The sequence below is a fragment of the Tachysurus fulvidraco genome, chromosome 23, assembly GCF_022655615.1.
Source record: "Tachysurus fulvidraco isolate hzauxx_2018 chromosome 23, HZAU_PFXX_2.0, whole genome shotgun sequence".
NCBI lineage: Eukaryota > Metazoa > Chordata > Actinopteri > Siluriformes > Bagridae > Tachysurus > Tachysurus fulvidraco.
This window is the reverse complement of record NC_062540.1, coordinates 7,477,930-7,498,203: the sequence shown is the minus strand read 5'-3', so window position 1 is coordinate 7,498,203 and position 20,274 is coordinate 7,477,930. Positions and strand designations below refer to the sequence as shown.

Here is a 20,274-nt window from a genome sequence, read left to right as displayed (position 1 = left end):
CTTGGTGAAGTTATTTCCTCACATGGTTTCTCTTACCACTGCTATGCTGATGATACACAACTTATCTTCTCTTTCCCACCCTCAGATGCCACAGCTTCTGACCGGATCTCAGCATGTTTGGCATAAATTTCTATACGGCAGGAGGGTGAAGAGTGTGTGTGAGGGGTGTTTGGGGTTATCCACATTGTTGTTGGCTTTGCGGATGCAACAGGCTTTGCAAATATCCCTATTGGAGGGAAGACCGACTCAAATGATCCAAGCTGGTGAACACGATCTTGTGATCCATGATGGTGCAGTTCCCAAACAAGACAGCTGCTCAGGATGCTCTCAATGGTCCCTCTGTAAAATGTAGCCAGGATGGGAGTAGGGAGATGGGCTTTCCTCAGCTTTTGTAAGAAGTAGAGATGCTGCTGGGATTTCTAGGTAATGGAGCTGGTGTTAAGTGACAAGGTGAACTTCTCCTCTAGATGAACACTGAAAAAATTTGGTGCTCTTGACGATCTAGACAGATTCAATTCAGTTCAATTTATTTGTATAGCACTTTTTACAATCGACATCGTCTCAAAGCAGCTTTAAAGAACATAAACATAGAACAAAATGTTATTATAGTGAATAATATAAAGATTAATATAATACAAAATTCAATATTAATATTAGATATATATTTGAATGTGTTTGGATGTGGGGATGTGGTAGCTCAGTGGTTAAGGTCTTGGATCGGAAGGTCATGGGTTCGAACCCCAGGTCCACCAAGCTGCCACTGCTGGGCCCCTGAGCAAGGCCCTTAACCCTCAGTTGCTCAGTTGTAAGTCACTCTGGATAAGGGTGTCTGCTAAATGCCGTAAATGTAAATGTAAATATACAGTGTAATAAATGTTGTATTGATGAGGAGATTGTTGTCCTCAAAGACCACATGTAGTTGGCACCTACTCTTTAATATAGCAAAGTCTAACTGGAGCTGGTAAATCTCTAGATGCCTCAGAATCCTCACAGTGTCTGCCTCATCTCAGTGGAGGTCCAAAATCTTCATGGCACGGAAGACAATTTCTGAATGCCTCGGGATGGGTAGAAAGAGAGAAGCAGTGGAGCAGAATGAACGTAGCTGCTGTAATATAATATTAGCAAGCACTAGATAATGTGCATTTTGTCAGATGTATTAGAGCAAGATAATGGGAAGTATTGTGTGTACACCTGACTAAAGTGTGGAAAGTGTGTCTGAGCCCCAAACCCTATCAGGAAGACTATTCCAAAGTTTGGGAGCTAAATACAAAAATGCTCTACCACCTTTAGTAGACTTAGATATTCTGGGAACTACCAGAACTCCTTGGTTTTGTGATTTCAGAGAGCACGAAGGATTGTAAACATGTTAGAAGACTAGTTAGATAATTGGGAGCCAAACCATTGAGACTTGTATGTAAGTAGCAGCACTTTGTAATCAATTCTGAACTTAACAGTTAGCCAGTGTAAAGATGATAGGATTGGGGTTATATGAACATATTTTCTTGTCTTGGTAAGAACTCTGGCAGCTGCATTTTGGACTAACTGTAGCCTATTTATTAAAATGTAGGACAACCACCTAGTAATGCATTACAATAGACCAGTCTAGAGTTCTGTCAGGACCACTTTGTCAAATGAGAATTTATTAGATGATAGCATACAGTTAGTGTTGGCGGAATGGTTCTGTTCTGGGCAGGAATCCGCGCGCCCGTCCATACGCATGCATGGACTAAGCGGGGAGAGCAGCAACTAGAAAATAGAATACACCCCCTATATATTTTTTTTTTTGTAAAATAATAAATTAATAAATGGATAGATAAATGATTAAATAATAATAGAGAGACAGAGAGAGAGAAAATATGTGGAGATTTAAGACATAAACCTGTACAATGAACACAGGTCGCAGCAGCAGTGACTAGAAAGCAGCTCAACCAATGGGAATTTAAATGGCCGGGTAATATGGATGTCGTAAACTGATCAAAGATCGGAGGAGAGTCATCCTGGGCTGAGCAAATGTAGGCATATCTGCAATGAGCACGTTGCTGTAGTCAGTTAAAGCAAAGGGGGAAGCATAATGCACCCCTGCGGCAGCGATATAAACAAGCATGTTGTATATCCACTAAATAATAGTGAGAACGGGTAGGGGAAAATGCATCCTGTAGAAACTCTGGTCTCTCATGCAGCTTGAATTCAACATCCAGAGAAAAAAAAACAATGTTGCAATATGAAAGCTAGTACATCCAGCTAATCGACGATCAAGGGAAGGTCACCCTGGGCTGAGCATATGGCCGCATATTGCAACGAGCATGTTGCTGCAGTCTTTTGAATCGTAAAGGGGGAGGCATAATACACCCCTGCGTCAGCGATATAACGACGAGCATGTTGTATATACACTAGACTATAGTGGGAACAGGTAGGGGAAGCATGCACCCTGTAGAAGACTCTGGTTGCTCGTGTAGCTTGGTATATGAACACGCTTTTGAAAGCGAGTACATCCGAGGCTAATCAGCAATCGGGGGAAGCATCACCCTGGGCTGAGCAGATGGTGGCATATTTGCGACAAGCTTGTTGCTGTAGAAGTTGAGGCCAAGTGTGCAGCGTAAAGGGGGAGGCATAATACTCCCCTGCGGCTGCAATATGCAACAAGCATGTTGTATATACGCTAAGCTAGCGATAACAGGTAGGGGAAGCATGGGACCTGTAGAAGACTCTAGTACATCCGGGGCTAGTCAATAATCAGGGGAAGCATCACCCTGGGTAGAGCAGATGGTGGCATATTTGCAACGAGCATGTTGCTGTAGTAAGTTGAGGCCAAGTGTGCAGCGTAGAGGGGGAAGCATACAGTAATATGCCCCTACAGCAGCAATATATCAACAAGCATGTTGAATATCCACCAAACTATAGTGATAACATGTAGGGGAAGCATGCGCCCTGTAGAAGACTCTGGTTGCTCGCGAAGCTTGATCTTGCACACGTCGAGGAATGACAGATCATGATAAGATAGAATTGTTGAAGTTAAAGTGCGGTGTGTGGCATACCATATTGTGGAAGTATGCTGTAGGTTGTATTAGTTTTGACTGTTAATTAGACTAATAGCCTGAGGGAAAAGCTATCGCTGTCGGTTAGTGTGGGATCGGATGCGAAGCAGAAGCAGTCTGTGGGACAGGTGGCTGGAGTTATTGATGATCCTCCGGGCTTTCCTTATACTACGCCTGGTTCAGATGACCTGGAGGGAGGGAAGCTCACCTCCAACGATGTGGCTGGCAGTACGCGCAACCCTTTTCAGAGCTTTACAGTTGCCACCGGTGCTGTTTCCAAACCAGGCACTGATGCAGCCCGTCTATGCTCTGTATAGTGCAGGTGTAGAATGTTCTGGGGATGCTGGGGCTCATTCCTATCTTCCTAGCCATCTTGGGAAGAAGAGCTGATGTTAACACAGAGAACTTAAAAGCTGCTCGCCCACTCTGCAGGTGTCTTGTCGATGGTGATGGGTTTGTGTTCTCTGCTCTGTCTCCTGAAGCTCTGGTGAGGGGCCGCAGGATTGGATTGAGGTCATAGGAGGCATCAAAATTATTATTAAGAGTAGTGAATACCAACCCTTTTGGTGCTCTTTTTTTTTTTTTTTTTGAAGGCATGTGCGATGTCTGCTTTGCCCAGCCATGCCACTTTTCAACTGTTTTAATGAACTGGGTAGCATGTCAGCCGAAGCATAAGACAGGAAAAATCGGGGAGAGGATAACATGACCTAGCATGACATAGCGTAACATGACATAACATAGCCTAACATACGTAACATAACGTAAGATAACATAGCCTAGCAAGACATAGCATAACATAATGTAACATAACGCCTAGCAAGGCATAGCATAACGTAACATAACATAGCCTAACAGGACGTGATATAACATAGCCTAACATAACATAGCATAACAAGCCTAGCAAGGCATAGCATAACAGGACGTAATGTAACGCCTAGCAGGCATAGCATAACATAATGTAACATAACAGCCTAGCGAGGCATAGCGTAACACAACATAGCCTAGCAAGGCATAACATAACATAGCCTAACATGACATAACGTAACATAGCCTAGCGAGGCGTAGCATAACCTAGCATAACATAACATATAGCCTAGCAAGGCATAGCATAACCTAGCATAGCATAACCTAGCATAACATAACGGGACATGGCGTAGCATAGCATAACCTAGCATAGCAAGGCATATCGAGGCATAGCATTACCTAGCATAACTTAACAAAGCATAGCATGGAATGACCCATCATAACATGCATAGAAAAACATAGCATAACGTGGCATGACGTAGCGTAGCCTAGCATGACATAGCCTAGCATGACATAGCATAGCAAGGCATAGCATAACCTAGCATATGTAACGGGACATGACGTCAAAGCATAGCATAATTTACAATCGAAGCTGCTCCTGTGAACCAGTCGCCGTAATTACACGCTGGATTACTGTTTAACTCCAATAACATTGACGAGGATTTTGGCAACACATGCAGTTTTTTGTTTTTTTTAATGTGCCTGTGTGCAATATTTCTTTCTATTTGCTGTGGTAACAGAGAAACTGCCCCATTGTGGAACAAATAAAGGTATACCTTATCTTATAACATGGCGTAATATAAAATAACATACCTAGCATAGCATAACATAACGTAGCGTAGCATGACAGACTGTAGAACAGACTGAAGGTCACTTACGGCTCGACAAATACACCATTATACACGAACATATGCGCCATATCGATTACCGTAAGTTTAAAGCATATTCAAACTTTCCTTTCGCCGCGAGTATATTAATAATAATCACGACCACTTATAGTTCCATGTCGCGAAAGCAAAAGGAGATAGCTTGCGGTTTAAACTCGAATAGCCGCCAAGTTTAAATCGCAGCAGCTGCGACACGCTTGAAAGCGGCTCAATGAATGGGAATTTAAATGGTCAGGTAATATGGGTGTCATAACTGTATTGGTGCGCGTCGTGGACAGCTGATTAACCCTCTGAAGTCTAAGGGTATTTTTAGGGCCTGGAGAAGTTTTGTCATACCCTGACATTTGTACTTATTTCAGTTGCTTATAAATATATACTGTAAATGGCTAAAGTCTAATATCACTGTAATCAGCACAAACTGGCCTACAATAAGATGTGAGCAGAATTTATGTATATGATTGTGTTTTTGAGAAGACAATGTTTATGCGTGGTTAGTGAAAAATGAAACATTTTACATCACTTGAACAAGGCCATAAAACACATACAGAACATACATTTGAGAACTGGATCTTGTAGCCTAGAGTTTTTACTTCAAAATTATGTGAAAATCATCTTGTTTACTCGCTCACAGAAAACAATATATTGATTTTAATTTTCTAAGACACATTATCTATAATTAGGCATAATGTAACAGAGAGTCGTAAGGTGGATGATCCATTTGCAGCTTTTAATAAAGACAAACTCGTAGTCGTACAGGCAAGGACAGCGCAAGTAAACACTATATCAGAGAGCAGGCAGAAATCAGAAACGGTAAGACAGGCAGAAGGTCAGGGCAGGCAGCAAACAATCACAAAACGAAAACACAGAAGCAGAAACCGAAACCAGAACAGAGAAAACACATGAATTGCTCAGAATGATTGCCGGAACAGATCAAGACTTTGCACTGGTGTCAAGTTCATGTTCAGTCTTTATAGGAAGTGGTTGATTAGGAACAGGTGGTGGAGCAATCAGAGTCAGTGGTGGATTCTGGGAGGTGTAGTCTGGGAGAGCTAGTATTCTGGAGAGGCTTCTCGGTGTTGGTGTTCGGTGGGCGTGGGTGGTGCGCTGACTGTGACAGAGCCCCCCGCGAGCGGCTCCCGACGCGAGGGCACGTGCGACGCCGGGGTCGTCCTCGAGAACGGGGAGCATTGCTGGTGGAATTCGGTTGTGAGCGAGGGGTCCAGGATGTCCCCCACCTTCACCCATGAGCGTTCCTCCGGACCGTAGCCCTCCCAGTCAACTAGGTATTCCAGGTGACCTCCTCAGCATCTGGATTTCAGCAGGTCGCGGACTTGGTAAGCCTCTTCGCCATCAATTAAAAGTGGAGGCGGATCCGGCGGGTCAGTGGGATGTTCTGGGTTCTCTCTAGGCCCAACAGCAGGTTTAAGCAGCGAGACATGAAAGGTCGGCGAGATGCGGTAGGTTGTGCGAGGCGGTAAGAGACCGGGTTGATTTGCCTGATGATCCGAAACGGCCCCACGAACCTGGGGCTCAGTTTGCGACAGGGTAGGCGGAGGCGGATGTCACAGGTCGAGAGCCAGACCCACTGATGGGTTGATATTCCGGATGTGCCCTGCGGTGTCTGTCGGCCTGGCTTTTCTGTCTCCTTACGGCCTGGTGTAGTTGGCGATGCGCCATACTCCATGTTTCCTCGCTCCGGCTGAACCAGTCTTCGACGGCCGGTAGGTCGGTGGCCGTGTCGGACCATGGGAAGAGGGGAGGCTGGAAGCCCAGGACACACTGAAAGGGAGTCAGGCCGGTGGCGGGTTTGATGAGGGAGTTTTGTCACTCCGTCTGATTGTTTTGGCAGTATGAGCGGAGGAAGCGGATGATCTCCTGGTTTAACCACTCCGTCTGTCCGTTCGCCTGTGGGTGATACCCCGAGGTGAGGCTGACGTTGACGTTCAGTCGTTTGAAGAAAGTGGACCAGACTTGAGAAGTGAACTGGGGACCTCGGTCCGAAACAACGTCTTCAGGCAGTCTTTAGTAACGGAAGACAGAATCGCACAGCGTCTCTGCTGTGTAGCGATTTTGGCTCACGAAGCAAGGTAAATATTTATAAGTAACTATAATGTGTTATAGTGACTTCTAAATATTTTAACCTAAGTTGAAATTAACGGTAATGGAATTAACGTTACACTTATTTGGTCTGTTCGTCCGGCGAACAGGCCGTGTAACCTTTATTAAGTCTATGGAGGCGGTATCTTCCCGGCCAAGAAAGATTCGCTTCCCTTTTACTTTATACCGTAATTTAAATTAAATTAACTTAATAGAGCATGTAGTTCAGACCAGATGTTGCAGGTACCTCAATTTGTGAGCGATACTCAGAGACAATCACTTATTTGGCACAAAAATATGACATTTAATGAATGAGACAAACACAACATAAAACTACACAAAAAAAACAAAAGAAATAGGGAAAACGAAGATGAAACTAAAATAAAACAAAAGAAATTAAAATTGGGGGAAGGGAGGAAGAGACTGGAAAGAAGAAACTAGAGAAAGGAAGGAAAGGAATGGCAAGCTTAGAGTCAAAAATTAATCACACCCTTACTGGGAAATCGTCACAGAAACTTAAATTCACCTTATGATTCAATGAAAGATTCCTACTTAAAATTACGCATCTAAATTGGTTGGTAACGGAAATGGTTACTTGCATTGGCTTACTGCACAAGAGTCCAGATGCAACAGAGAAATCTCTGAAAAGTCAGTTAGGGCTAAAAAAACTCCCTTTGTTTCAGGTGTCTGTGGGCGTGGTTTAGCTATCAAACTTTTAGATGGCTTTAAAGTTTGATCCAGGGTGTATTAAGACGGTATGGCGCCTTTCGTGCTCAAATAAAATACACCGTTGTTTAAAAAACGAGTAACTGATAATTTTGTGGTCATTTGGATACTAAACATGAAGGGTAATGACGGTATAAAGGCAGCGGTACATTATATACACAGATCAGTAATCGAAGGGTAACTGATGTTAATACGATATTGTGTTCTTATAAAGGCAAAGAAACAAAAATGAAACATAAAACAAGATGCACTTTCATTAGGGAAGTAAAAAGAAAATGATAGCTTCATATACATTCTGACATCAGACCTTAAAGGGGCATACAGCATTAGAACAGGTATACATTAACATGCCATGATCAGTAAGTAGAGTGTAACGGATGTTAAATACAATGTTGTTTTCTGACGCATGAATAAAATACACCCTTGTCAGGAAATTAAGGAGCAAATAATTTTAAATCAGGCAAGCCTTAAAAGAAGGACACATTACAAAAAGGGTTATAAGAATAAGAACCTTAGAGTACCTTATCTTCGGGTTTTATTAGTAAAAGGAATGTCTCTTTGTGTGTATGTGTGTGTGTGTGTGTTCTGGTTTAGGGCCCTATGAGTTCAATCGGAGAAGCCGCATGGGGTTATCTGGTCTTTGTGTAGGCTCCAGACATTCTGGAGCCAGTTGTGGGTGTAGCCCTCAATAAAATCGTAAAACTGAGTGGTCGTCGGTTAATTGAGGAGTAGATGTTGAAATTTAGGGTGCCTGGGACATGAAATCTAAAATGACCGGTACCAGATGCTACAGCTGTCTCAAATGCTGTAGGAAGCTTGGGTAGCAGAACCAGGCGGCAGGCTTTCGAGAATTGGTTGGTGATGGTGAGAATGACCGTGTAATTATTGGATCGGGGCAGGTCGGTGATGAAGTCTAGAGCGATGTGAGACCAGGGCCGTTGTGGAATTGGTAGAGACTGCAGCAGCCCTGTGGGAAGTTGGTGAGGGACCTTTGAAGTGTTGCAGATCCCGCAGCTCCGCACAAAATCCGTACGTCCGTGGACAATGACGGCCACCAGAACTGGTTTTGGGCCAGGTGGATTGTCCCTGTGATGCCGGGGTGGCCGGAGCTAGGACTGGCGTGTAGGAGCTGTAGAAGAGTGGTGCGCAAGTTCTCAGGCACATAGATCCTTTCTGGAGGACACTCGGTAGGGGATGATGGGTTCAGGCAGTACGTCCTGGTCTACCTCTCGGTGCACACGTGACAGTGCATCAGCTTTAGCATTCTTGCTTCCTGGACGGTAGGTCACAGAGAACTGAAAGCGCGTGAAGAACATAGCCCATCTTGTCTGACGGGGGTTCATGCGCTTGGCAGCACGGAGATATTCCAGGTTTCTGTGGTCGGTCAAGACTGTGAACGGATGTTGCACACCCTCCAGCCAGTGCCTCCACTCCTCAAATGCTGCTTTCATGGCTAACAGCTCACGGTCTCCCATGTCGTAATTGCGCTCCGTGGGAGATAACTTGCGGGAGAAGTACGCGCATGGGAACATTTTGTTGGCCGGCCCCTGGCGCTGAGACAAGACGGCTCCAACTCCTGTGTTGGAGGCATCCACCTCCACTATAAACGGTCGGTTCGGATCGGGGTGGTGAAGGATGGGTGCCGAGGTGAAGCTCTTCTTCAGGTGTTGGAACGCCGTAAGCGCCTCCGGTGACCAGGTGAGACGGGCTGGAGCTTTCTTGGTCATGGACGTGAGCGGTGCTGCGATAGTGCTGAATCCGTGGATAAAGCGACGGTAAAAGTTCGCGAACCCCAGGAAGCGTTGCAGTTCCTTAATGAGTCTGTGTCTGTCTAGTCCAGAGTCTGTGGTCGCGGCCATTGTAGTACCGCCTGTACCTTCACGTCGTCCATGGCCACCCCCTCGGCCGAAATGACGTAGCCCAGGAATGCCGTCAAGGTTCTGTGAAACTCACACTTCTCTGCCTTGGCGTATAGGCGGTGCTGGATCAGCCGCTCCAGCACTGCCCTCACGTGCTGAACATGCTCCTTCATTTTTTCAGAGTAGATAAGGATGTCGTCGATATAGACGATCACCCAACGGTCTAGCATGTCACGGAACATGTCGTTGATGAACGACTGGAACACCGCCGGACTGTTAGAAAGGCCAAACGGCATGACCAAATACTCGTAGTGGCCGGACTGGGTCGAGAAGGCGGTTTTCCATTCGTCTCCCTCTCTAATGCGGATGAGGTTGTAGGTGCTACGGAGATCTAGCTTGGTGAAGTTCCGTGCTCGGCGGAGTTGTTCCAGGGCTGATGGGACAAGCGGAAGAGGGTACCGGAACTTCACTGTGAGGTCGTTTAAGGCTCTGTAGTCGATACATGGCCGTAGGCCCCCGTCCTTCTTTTTCACGAAGAAAAAAACGGACAACGCCGGGGACACGGAGGGCCAGATGAACCCCTTCTCCAACTCCTCCTCGATATACTGGTTCATGGCCGCCGACTCTGGTTGTGACAGAGGGAAGATTCTCCCTATGGGTGGTGTGGCACCCGGGTGGAGCTCGATGGCGCAGTCACAGGCGCGATGTGGTGGCAGTTCGGTTGCTTTGGTTTTGCTGAATGCTTCTGCAAGGTCCTGGTACTCACTCGGGAGGCCAGGTAGGTCGGTCGTCGTGGTGTTAAGCTGGAGTGGACTCTCTGTGGGGCGCTGGTGCTGAGTGCATGCGCTGTCCCAGCTCAAAATTCGTAGCTCAGTCCAGGAGATGACTGGGTTGTGGAGCTTGAGCCATGGTAGTCCAAGAATGAGGGCGTGTCGGGGAGAGTGGATGATGTGGAAGCGGATCTGCTCGTGATGATGGGCCCCTACTTGTAGGCTGAGGTCCCCTACTTGTAGGCTGAGGTCCCTTGTCATACGCATGATGCACCCTTCTCCAAGCGGCTGGCCGTCAATACCCTCCACGGCCACAGGGGGCGCACAATGGGTTACCGGTACGTCATGGGTCCGTACAAATTCCTCCGACAAAAAGTTCCCGGCTGCACCTGAGTCGATGAGCGCAGCCAAGCTAAGTTTTGTTCCTCGCACCTCAAGGTGTACATTAATCTGAGTACAGTTCTGTGATTGAGGAAGGGAGAGGTGTTACGCTTACGTGCGTAAAATCAAGCTGCATGGGCTGGTGGCTCTCGGAGCGAACAGAGCGTGCGGGGTTTCGTCGGGTGCACATAAGGTTGTCAATTCCAATGGAGAGGTCCATAGACTCGGCCAGGTATTTCCCTTCATCGCGGCAGACGAGCTCCACTTGCGGTTCCGGGTTCAAGCCCTTATAGCGGTATAGCAGCTTCAGCGGCCGTTCCTCCCAGCCTGCTGCCGCGGCGAGGGTGTGGAATGCCAGTGCATACTCGGCGGCGGTGCGATCGCCCTGCGAGATTTTCAGTAGACGCTCCTCCTCTCTCTCACTGGTAGTGGAGTGATCAAAGACAGTGCAGATTTGTGCGAGGAAGTGCTCGAAGGTCAGGAAGGTGGCTCCGTCTTCTTTCCATATCGTGGTGGCCCAATCCAGCGCCTTGCCGGTGAGGAGCGTGCACACGAGGGCAACGTGGCTCGCCTTGGTCGGATATATAGCGGGCTGTTGTGTCACGAAGAGCGAGCATTGCATAAGAAATCCCTTACACCTCCCGGGATCTCCGTTGAACTTCTCCGGGAAGGCGAGGCGAGGACTGCCACCAGACCCTTTACAGATTCAATTGATGTATTGCTCTTATCTGTACGATCGAAACTGAAAGTGTAATTTAAGTTCTTTTCGGCCTTAACAGGAGATTATGCCACAAAATGCCTATACGCGTTTATCGACTCCAGAGGGTTAACAGCTGATGCACGCTTGATGATGTGGCCTGCCAGAACTAACGCGATGCTTGATGTCATGAATGCATGAACTAGCTTAGCTTCTCAGCATCAGATAAAGATAGGATGTTTTTTAGGTAATATTTCTAAGGTAGAAGAAGGCGGTTTTTGTAATATGGGAAATATGATTTTTAAGAGACAAGTTGCTGTCTAATATAACATCCAGGTCTTTCACTGTTGAGCTAGAAGTAATAGTACATCCCTCTAAATGGCCCGCTAAGTAGGATTTCTGTCTCATCAGTTTAACAGTTTAACAACAGAAAATTACAGGTCATCCAAACTTTTGTCTCTTTAATGCACTCAGTTAATTTGACAATTCAGCTATTTCATCTGGTTTTGATGAGATATATAACTGGGGATTGTCAGCATAACAGTGGAAACTAATCCCATGCCTTCTAATGATGTTCACTAAGGGAAGCATGTAAATCGAGAAAAGCAGAGGTCCTAGAAGTCCTTGAGGGACCCCATAATTAACTGGCAATAAACTAGAGGATTTACCATTTAATTCTACAAAATGATAGATAGGTAGGATCTAAACCAAATTAAAGCCTGTCCCTGAATACCTGTGTAGTTTTGTAAGCGACCTAGGAGAATGTTGTGATCTATAGTGTCGAATACAGCACTAAGGTCAAGTAGAACTAATAGTGACATGCAATCTTGGTCTAAGAACAAGTAATTTGTAACTTTAAGTGCAGTTTCTGTGCTATGATGGGCCTAAATCCTGACTGAAACTCTTCAAAAATGTTGTTCTCCTGTAAGAAGGAGCAAAGTTGAGTAGACACAACCTGTTCTAGTATTTTAGACATTAACAAAAGGTGTGAAATAGTTTTTTAAATAGTTTTTTGTAATTTGATAGTTCATTAGGAGCTAAATTAGGTTTCTTAATAAGGGGCCTAATAACTGTCAACTTAAAAGATTTAGGGACGTAACCTAAAGATAGCGAGGAGTTAATAATATTAAGGAAAGGCTTGCCAGCTTTATGTAACATTTCTTTCAGTAATTTAGTTGGAATGGGATCTAGTAAACCAGTTGTTGATTTAGCTGTAGTAATAAGCTTATCTAACTATTTCTGTTCTGTACTTGTAAAGCACTGTAGTTGTCTCTAACCTTCTTTAATGGATGGGGCAACAGTGTCTAATGTGCTAGTGAAGATAGTGCCTATGCTGTTAGTCATTACATCTAGATTGTTTGTGTTTAAGGGTACAATAAGAAGTTGAAACAGATCAGGCATTATTCATGAATCTGTCTTTAGTGGTCGGAATAATAGTTCTACCAAGTCGACAACATGGTGAGACACGGTTAGCCTGCTACATGTGTTCAGTATGGGTAGTGTAGTGTGTTCAGTATGAGGTAATGGTCTGTGATGTCATTGCTTTGAGTTTTGATATCTATATCAGTGACATCTATTCCGTGTGATATTAAATCGCGTGTATGATTAAGATGATGAGTTGCTCTAGTGATGTTTTCTTTAAGCCCAAATGAGTTTAGTAGGTCCATAACTGTGAGTCCTAATGCATCATTTGTATTGTCAGCATGAAAGTCTTCTACAATTAACGCTTTATCAAAATTAACCAACGGGAAAATTTTTGTAGGGCCCTGAGGGTATATACACTGTTGCTAGAGAAAGATAAAAATATGACCTGTCGATGTTCAGTGGACAGTGGTCGCTCTGTGCTCTTCTGAAGTCAACAACCATCTTTCTTGTTGGCAGTTAGCTGTTGCAAGTGTCACCAACGAACTTTCTTGGTGATGGAGCTCGTTTTGAGTGACCAGGTGAAGTTCTCTGCTAGATGAACACCAAGAAATTTGGTGCTTTTGACGATCTCTACAGATGATCCGCTGATGTTCAGTGGAAAGTGGCCGTTCTCTGCTCTTCTGAAGTCAACAATCATCTCTTTATTTTTATCCACATTTATCCGCATGGAATGAGAACCACCACGGTCATATCATCAGTGAACTTGATAATATGGTTCGATCTGTGCACAGTCATGAGTCGGAAAGGTGAACAGCAGTGGGCTGAGCACGAAGCTATGAGGGTCTCCAGTGGTCAGTGTGGGGGTGCTGGAGATGCTGTTCCCGATTCGGACTGACTGAGGTCTCCCAGTCAGGAAGTCCAGGATCCAGTTGCAGAGAGAGAGGTGTTCAGTCCCAGCAGGCTAAGCTTCTCATTCAGGTGCATGGTACTATCGTGTGTGTCTCCGCAGTGGCTGGTCAACAGCACTTTGGAGAAGGCTTCGTGCACACCTTCCTCTGTGTCCAGTAGTCGCTCTGAAAAAAACTAAGATCGAGAAATGCCGTTAGCCCAAAATTACCCTCCCTTTATCTCCATAAATTAAAGACAAGTATGGATTGAAAAGTGCATTTGCTATGAATGCTATGAAGCTTCTGGTGACTGTTGACTGTATACAGTTGTTGACTGATATAAAAATGCTCATCAGATTCAGTTATTATTGAATTCATCCTAATTTGTTTGACATTTTAAAATATTGCAAAAGGAATTCTTTATGACCAATTCCTTTTATGTCACAGTTTGCATTTCTTTTCTTTTTTGCAGTGAACTATTTAAAACTTTACAATACTTTACTTTACTAAAGATTCTTATCATTTTTTATTTCCAGTCAATGGCATTTGAAGCACCCACTCTGGCTGTCTCTTCCATGCTCTGGCTGGGCCTGTTGCCTTCAGACATTGAGAGGTTTGAAAAATGTGCTTCATGGTTTTTGTTGTTTCCTTTTCAAACCACAGTTAATCTATGGTAGTGTGATATGTAGGGTTGCAAAATTCCGGGAATTTTCAAGGCTGGAAACTTTCCATGGGAATTAACGGGAATATATGGGGATTAACGGGAATATATGTAAATAAACTGGGAATTAAAAAAAAATGCAGAATTGCCTATAACAAGGAACTTAAATGTAGTTAAAAAAATTAATGCAGCATAATTTTGTTTAAAACAACAAGATTTAATGCAATTTAATCTGTACCCTGCATTCCTCGGTCACTTGCACACAGCACACTGCTTACTGGAGGGCCATTGAGGCCATACCCCCTGCATGTACAGTCGTGGCCAAAAGTTTTGAGAATTACATAAATATTGAAAATTGGAAAAGTTGCTGCTTAAGTTTTTATAATAGCAATTTGCATATACTCCAGAATGTTATGAAGAGTGATCAGATGAATTGCATAGTCCTTCTTTGCCATGAAAATTAACTTAATCCCAAAAAAAACCTTTCCACTGCATTTCATTGCATTTCATCGTTATTAAAGGACCTGCTGAGATCATTTCAGTAATCATCTTGTTAACTCAGGTGAGAATGTTGACGAGCACAAGGCTGGAGATCATTATGTCAGGCTGATTGGGTTAGAATGGCAGACTTGACATGTTAAAAGGAGGGTGATGCTTGAAATCATTGTTCTTCCATTGTTAACCATGGTGACCTGCAAAGAAACGCGTGCAGCCATCATTGCGTTGCATAAAAATGGCTTCACAGGCAAGGATATTGTGGCTACTAAGATTGCACCTAAATCAACAATTTATAGGATCATCAAGAACTTCAAGGAAAGAGGTTCAATTCTTGTAAAGAAGGCTTCAGGGAGTCCAAGAAAGTCCAGCAAGCGCCAGGATCATCTCCTAAAGAGGATTCAGCTGCGGGATCGGAGTGTCACCAGTACAGAACTTGCTCAGGAATGGCAGCAGGCACGTGTGAGCGCATCTGCACGCACAGTGAGGCGAAGACTTTTGGAAGATGACCTGGTGTCAAGAAGGGCAGCAAAGAAGCCACTTCTCTCCAAAAAAAACCATCAGGGACAGATTGATCTTCTGCAGAAAGTATCGTGAATGGACTGCTGAGGACTGGGGCAAAGTCATATTCTCCGATGAAGCCCCTTTCAGATTGTTTGGGGCATCTGGAAAAAGGCTTGTCAGGAGAAGAAAAGGTGAGCGCTACCATCAGTCTTGTGTCATGCCAACAGTCAAGCATCCTGAGACCATTCATGTGTGGGGTTGCTTCTCATCCAAGGGAGTGGGCTCGCTCACAATTCTGCCCAAAAACACAGCCATGAATAAAGAATGGTACCAAAACACCCTCCAACAGCAACTTCTTCCAACAATCCAACAACAGTTTGGTGAAGAACAATGCATTTTCCAGCACGATGGAGCACCGTGCCATAAGGCAAAAGTGATAACTAAGTGGCTCGGGGACCAGAACGTTGAAATTTTGGGTCCATGGCCTGGAAACTCCCCAGATCTTAATCCCATTGAGAACTTGTGGTCAATTCTCAAGAGGCGGGTGGACAAACAAAAACCCACTAATTCTGACAAACTCCAAGAAGTGTTTATGAAAGAATGGGTTGCTATCAGTCAGGATTTGGCCCAGAAGTTGATTGAGAGCATGCCCAGTCGAATTGCAGAGGTCCTGAAAAAGAACGGCCAACACTGCAAATACTGACTCTTTGCATAAATGTCATGTAATTGTCGATAAAAGCCTTTGAAACGTATGAAGTGCTTGTAATTATATTTCAGCACATTACAGAAACAACTGAAACAAAGATCTAAAAGCAGTTTAGCAGCAAACTTTGTGAAAACTAATATTTATGTAATTCTCAAAACTTTTGGCGACGACTGTACATGCATTCTTCCATAACATGCACAGTAACACTTTATTTTAGGGTCATTTAACTAGTTGCTTATTAGCATGAATATTAATAGAATATTGGCTATTTATTAGTACTTATTAAGCACATGTTAATGCCTTATTCTGCTTTACCTTATTCTACATGTTGTGGCCTAATGGTTAGAGAGTCTGACTCGTAATAATAAGGTTGTGGGTTCGAGTCTCGAGCCGGCCACAGCTTAGGTGCCCTTGAGCAAGGCACCGAAAGCCCCAACTGCTCCCCGGGCGCCGCAGCATAAATGGCTGCCCACTGCTCCGGGTGTGTGTTCATGGTGTGTGTGTGTTCACTGCTGTGTGTGTGCACTTTGGATGGGTCAAATGCAGAGAACGAATTCTGAGTATGGTTCACCATACTTAGCCGTATGTCACTTCACTTTCACTTTCATTTTCACTTCAATTGTACCCAATACCCTAACTTAATAACTACCTTACTAACTCTTAATAAGGAGTAAATTAGGAGTTACCACATGCATAGATAATTTGATGACCCTCGCCCACACACTTACACCCCCACCCCCACCCCCGAAATAAAAAAATCCCCCATATATCACTTAGGGGGGATTCACCTCCATTTTCCAGGCCTTGACTACCACAGAAGCAGAAACCTAATAAGCTTAAGAAAAAATGCTTCATTTTACATTTTGATTGAGACTTTTTTAGAAGGGAACGGGTGAGGGATGCTTTTATTTTACAGCAATCATAGGGAAATATGTATATTACAATTATTAAGTTTATCATGTTTATTACAAGCATAATAATATTTATTATGCTTTTGTGTTACTCAAATAATCAAGTATAGTTATAATTACAATTAAATCAGTCTAGACGTCATTTTTAAAATTTGTATTTCCTTGCATGAATGTCTGCTTATATATTTATATATATATATATATTCTTGGTAGATTTGCAGTGGTCTGATACTCCTTCCATTTCAATATTATCGCTTGCACAGTGCTCCTTGGGATGTTTAAAGCTTGGGAAATCTTTTTGTATCCAAATCCGGCTTTAAACTTCTTCACAACAGTATCTCGGACCTGCCTGGTGTGTTCCTTGTTCTTCATGATGCTCTCTGCGCTTTAAACGGACCTCTGAGACTATCACAGTGCAAGTGCATTTACACGGAGACTTGATTACACACAGGTGGATTCTATTTATCATCATTAGTCATTTAGGTCAACATTGGATCATTCAGAGATCCTCACTGAACTTCTGGAGAGAGTTTGCTACACTGAAAGTAAAGGGGCTGAATAATTTTGCACGCCCAATTTTTCAGTTTTTGATTTGTTAAAAAAGTTAGAAAAATCCAATAAATTTCATTCCACTTCATGATTGTGTCCCACTTGTTGTTGATTATTCACAAAAAATTACAGTTTTATATCTTTATGTTTGAAGCCTGAAATGTGGCAAAAGTTTGCAAAGTTCAAGTGGGCCGAATACTTTCGCAAGGCACTGTATATATATATATATATATATATATATATATATATATATATATATATATATATATATATATATATTAAAAAGCATACTCAAAAAGTATATAAGTAACTTTTATTACTTTAATTTTTTTTGTTGTTGTTAATTCTCACTACAATGCCTCCAGGGAACGTCATTCTCTAATTATTATTTCTCTCTTTGCTGACCAAATTTAAGAATGTTAAAATGAGAGTTTCAGCTATTTTAACGCTCTAGAGAAATAAAATGTATTTCATTATTTGTTGCACTTTTCATTTTAAAAATAATAATAAAGTCTACCATTCATTTAACAGTCAAAATTACGGGAAGTGATTGATTTTTAAGCAGTAAAATAACTAAAAATAAGTACCATGGGGCAGATACCTGGAGGCACTATGCACTGTTTTACCTGAATATATCACCCAATCTCTGTAGCTTTGTGGGTGACTAATGCATTTTACTGTTTCTCCATATTTATTAACTTTTGGAGTCAAAACTCAAATGTTAATTTAAGGCCTGCATATCAATGTGGGTAAAAATAAAGGTTTCCGGCTGAACTCTATTGGGATTTCTTAATTATCGACTAAATTTACTAAATTCCTGTTTATCTCATATATTTGCTAATAAAGCTGAAACATTTAATGATTATTTAATGTAATTTTGTGTGTGTGTTTGTGTGTGTGTGTGTGTGTGTGTGTGTGTGTGTGTGTGTGTGTGTGTGTGTGTGTGTGTGTGTGTGTCTCCAGCCTTAGACTGCCACAGGATGTTTTAATATCATTAACAGTCGCAGATGAAAGAAAACTCAACCATATGAAGAAAAGACCATACATCTCTTGCCATCCTGCATGGGAGAGGGAGGTAAAACAAGTCATACACATACACTATACAAATAAATTTAATTGAACTGAATATATTTTTAGGAAGTATTCAAGTTAAATCATTGCTTAGCCACCTGTTTACATAGGTTCACATAGTGAATCTGGATCTGCAGTTGATTGAAGGCAGTTAAACTTATATTATTATGCACATTTATAAACAATATTATTATAACTGTGTTGTTTTGAGAAAAAAAGGGACAAAGCACAGGGTCACAAGACCAGTCAGATCTCATAGCAACATTTGGAACATCTGAAAGGGTATATTCAACTAATCCCAAAGCACGAGATGGTGCAAGGCATGTATGAATTATTTTCAAATTGCAAACGAGAAGCAGGTACATGATAATTTGCATTGGGCTGGGCCTGAAAGAGGGGGAAACAAAAAATATATGAATGGCATACAAAGAGAGGATGTAAACTTTAATCTTAACTTAAGTTGAATTCCTTGATGCCCTACACCTGCAAGTAGTTAATTACTCTAATGTTGGCATATTGTATTGGCTTTAGACAACCACCATTAAACATAAACACTTGCCTTTTAGCCTTAAAATATTGGGGGATTGAAAATGTGGACTGAAGAAGAGGAAGTACTTTTTATATGATATGAACATATATGAACATCTTAATGTAGTTACCCAATTGCTTAAGATGATTTTTATAAAACTCAACAAGCACCTGTTTCTTCATTGTTGAAGATTTCTTGTTTTTTTCCCCCCATGGCAGTGGATGACAAAAGTATATGTGCAATTTATACCCTAAGGAAATAGGAAATTGTTAAAGACAATAACAGAGCTACTGGGTACTGAGAGCAAAGAAAAAAATAAAATCAGATTGGAAAATTTCTTCCATTTATTAAACTTTTTTTACGGTTGTCTGTACTTGTGGCACATTTTAGTTATTTACAAATTTGTTCTACATTCAATTTAAAATGAATTGATATTAATAATTATATAATCTTAAATGTGTATTTTAAATTTATGTAGTGGTTATTATATACAACCATTTTTAATAATTTTATGAAAGGTGCCAACCATTCTGGAAGGCAATAACAATGACTGACAGGTATAACAAAATTTATTAATTGTCCAGATTATGATGCGAAACTATTAACACATAAAGTGTACCACATTTGTAGTTAAATATATAAATAGAAGCATAGTAATTAGCAGTGCAAACTTAGTAATTAGTGATGTATTCTTCATTCTTCATATTCTTCTGTGTCTGGTAGATGGAGCTTATGCTGCGATGGAAGCAAAAAGCTGAGATCCAGTCCCTTGTCTCTATTGCTCCTCATTTCCTCACTAAGGTGTACCTACACAATAAATTGTCTTATGGGGGCTGGATATGAGTCCACACAGCTGCACATTTAACTACACTGTAGAATACAGTCCTGTGATAATTATCTTTCTTAATTCATAATTTTTGTTGTTTCCTCCTAGATTACTAAAAATAAGAATAGTGCTTGGACATGTGTTGCAATTTGCCATGATTCTGATTTAATCTGTATTGTTTGGTATGCTCTTTGTGACTAACTGTACCCTGAATGCAAGAGCATGATTTGGTAAGAATTTATATGCATCTAGAGATGCATATAAATTCTTACCAAATCATGCTCTTGCATTCAGAGAGGTGACATAATGTCTGACTAGGCCTGTTAATCTCTCCCCCTTTCTGTTGCTCTGTACATAAGTTGGACTTTCCATGTTGAGAGTGAACTGGTTCATAAATGTCAATCACATGAATAAATGTCCAGAATCAGAACATAATTCCTGTCTCCTGTGTACTGTACATCTCTGACCAATCCCTAACAAGTGGCATTGTCTTTATCTCTTATACATTAGTTGA

General features: G+C 42.4%; 1 protein-coding gene across 3 annotated transcripts in view; it reads left to right on the top strand.

The window, feature by feature from the left end:
- Nucleotides 1–20,195, top strand: part of spo11 (SPO11 initiator of meiotic double stranded breaks) — a 44,377-nt gene extending 24,182 nt beyond the window's left edge. For all 3 annotated transcript variants that reach the window (XM_047807585.1, XM_027144752.2, XM_027144751.2), the window contains 3 exons: nt 14,045–14,121; nt 18,298–18,409; nt 19,658–20,195. In XM_047807585.1, the coding sequence (XP_047663541.1) occupies nt 14,045–14,121; nt 18,298–18,409; nt 19,658–19,777 (309 nt within the window). In that variant the 3' untranslated portion in view covers nt 19,778–20,195. The remainder of the gene's footprint in view (nt 1–14,044; nt 14,122–18,297; nt 18,410–19,657) is intronic.
- The last annotated feature ends 79 nt before the right edge of the window (nt 20,196–20,274 follow it).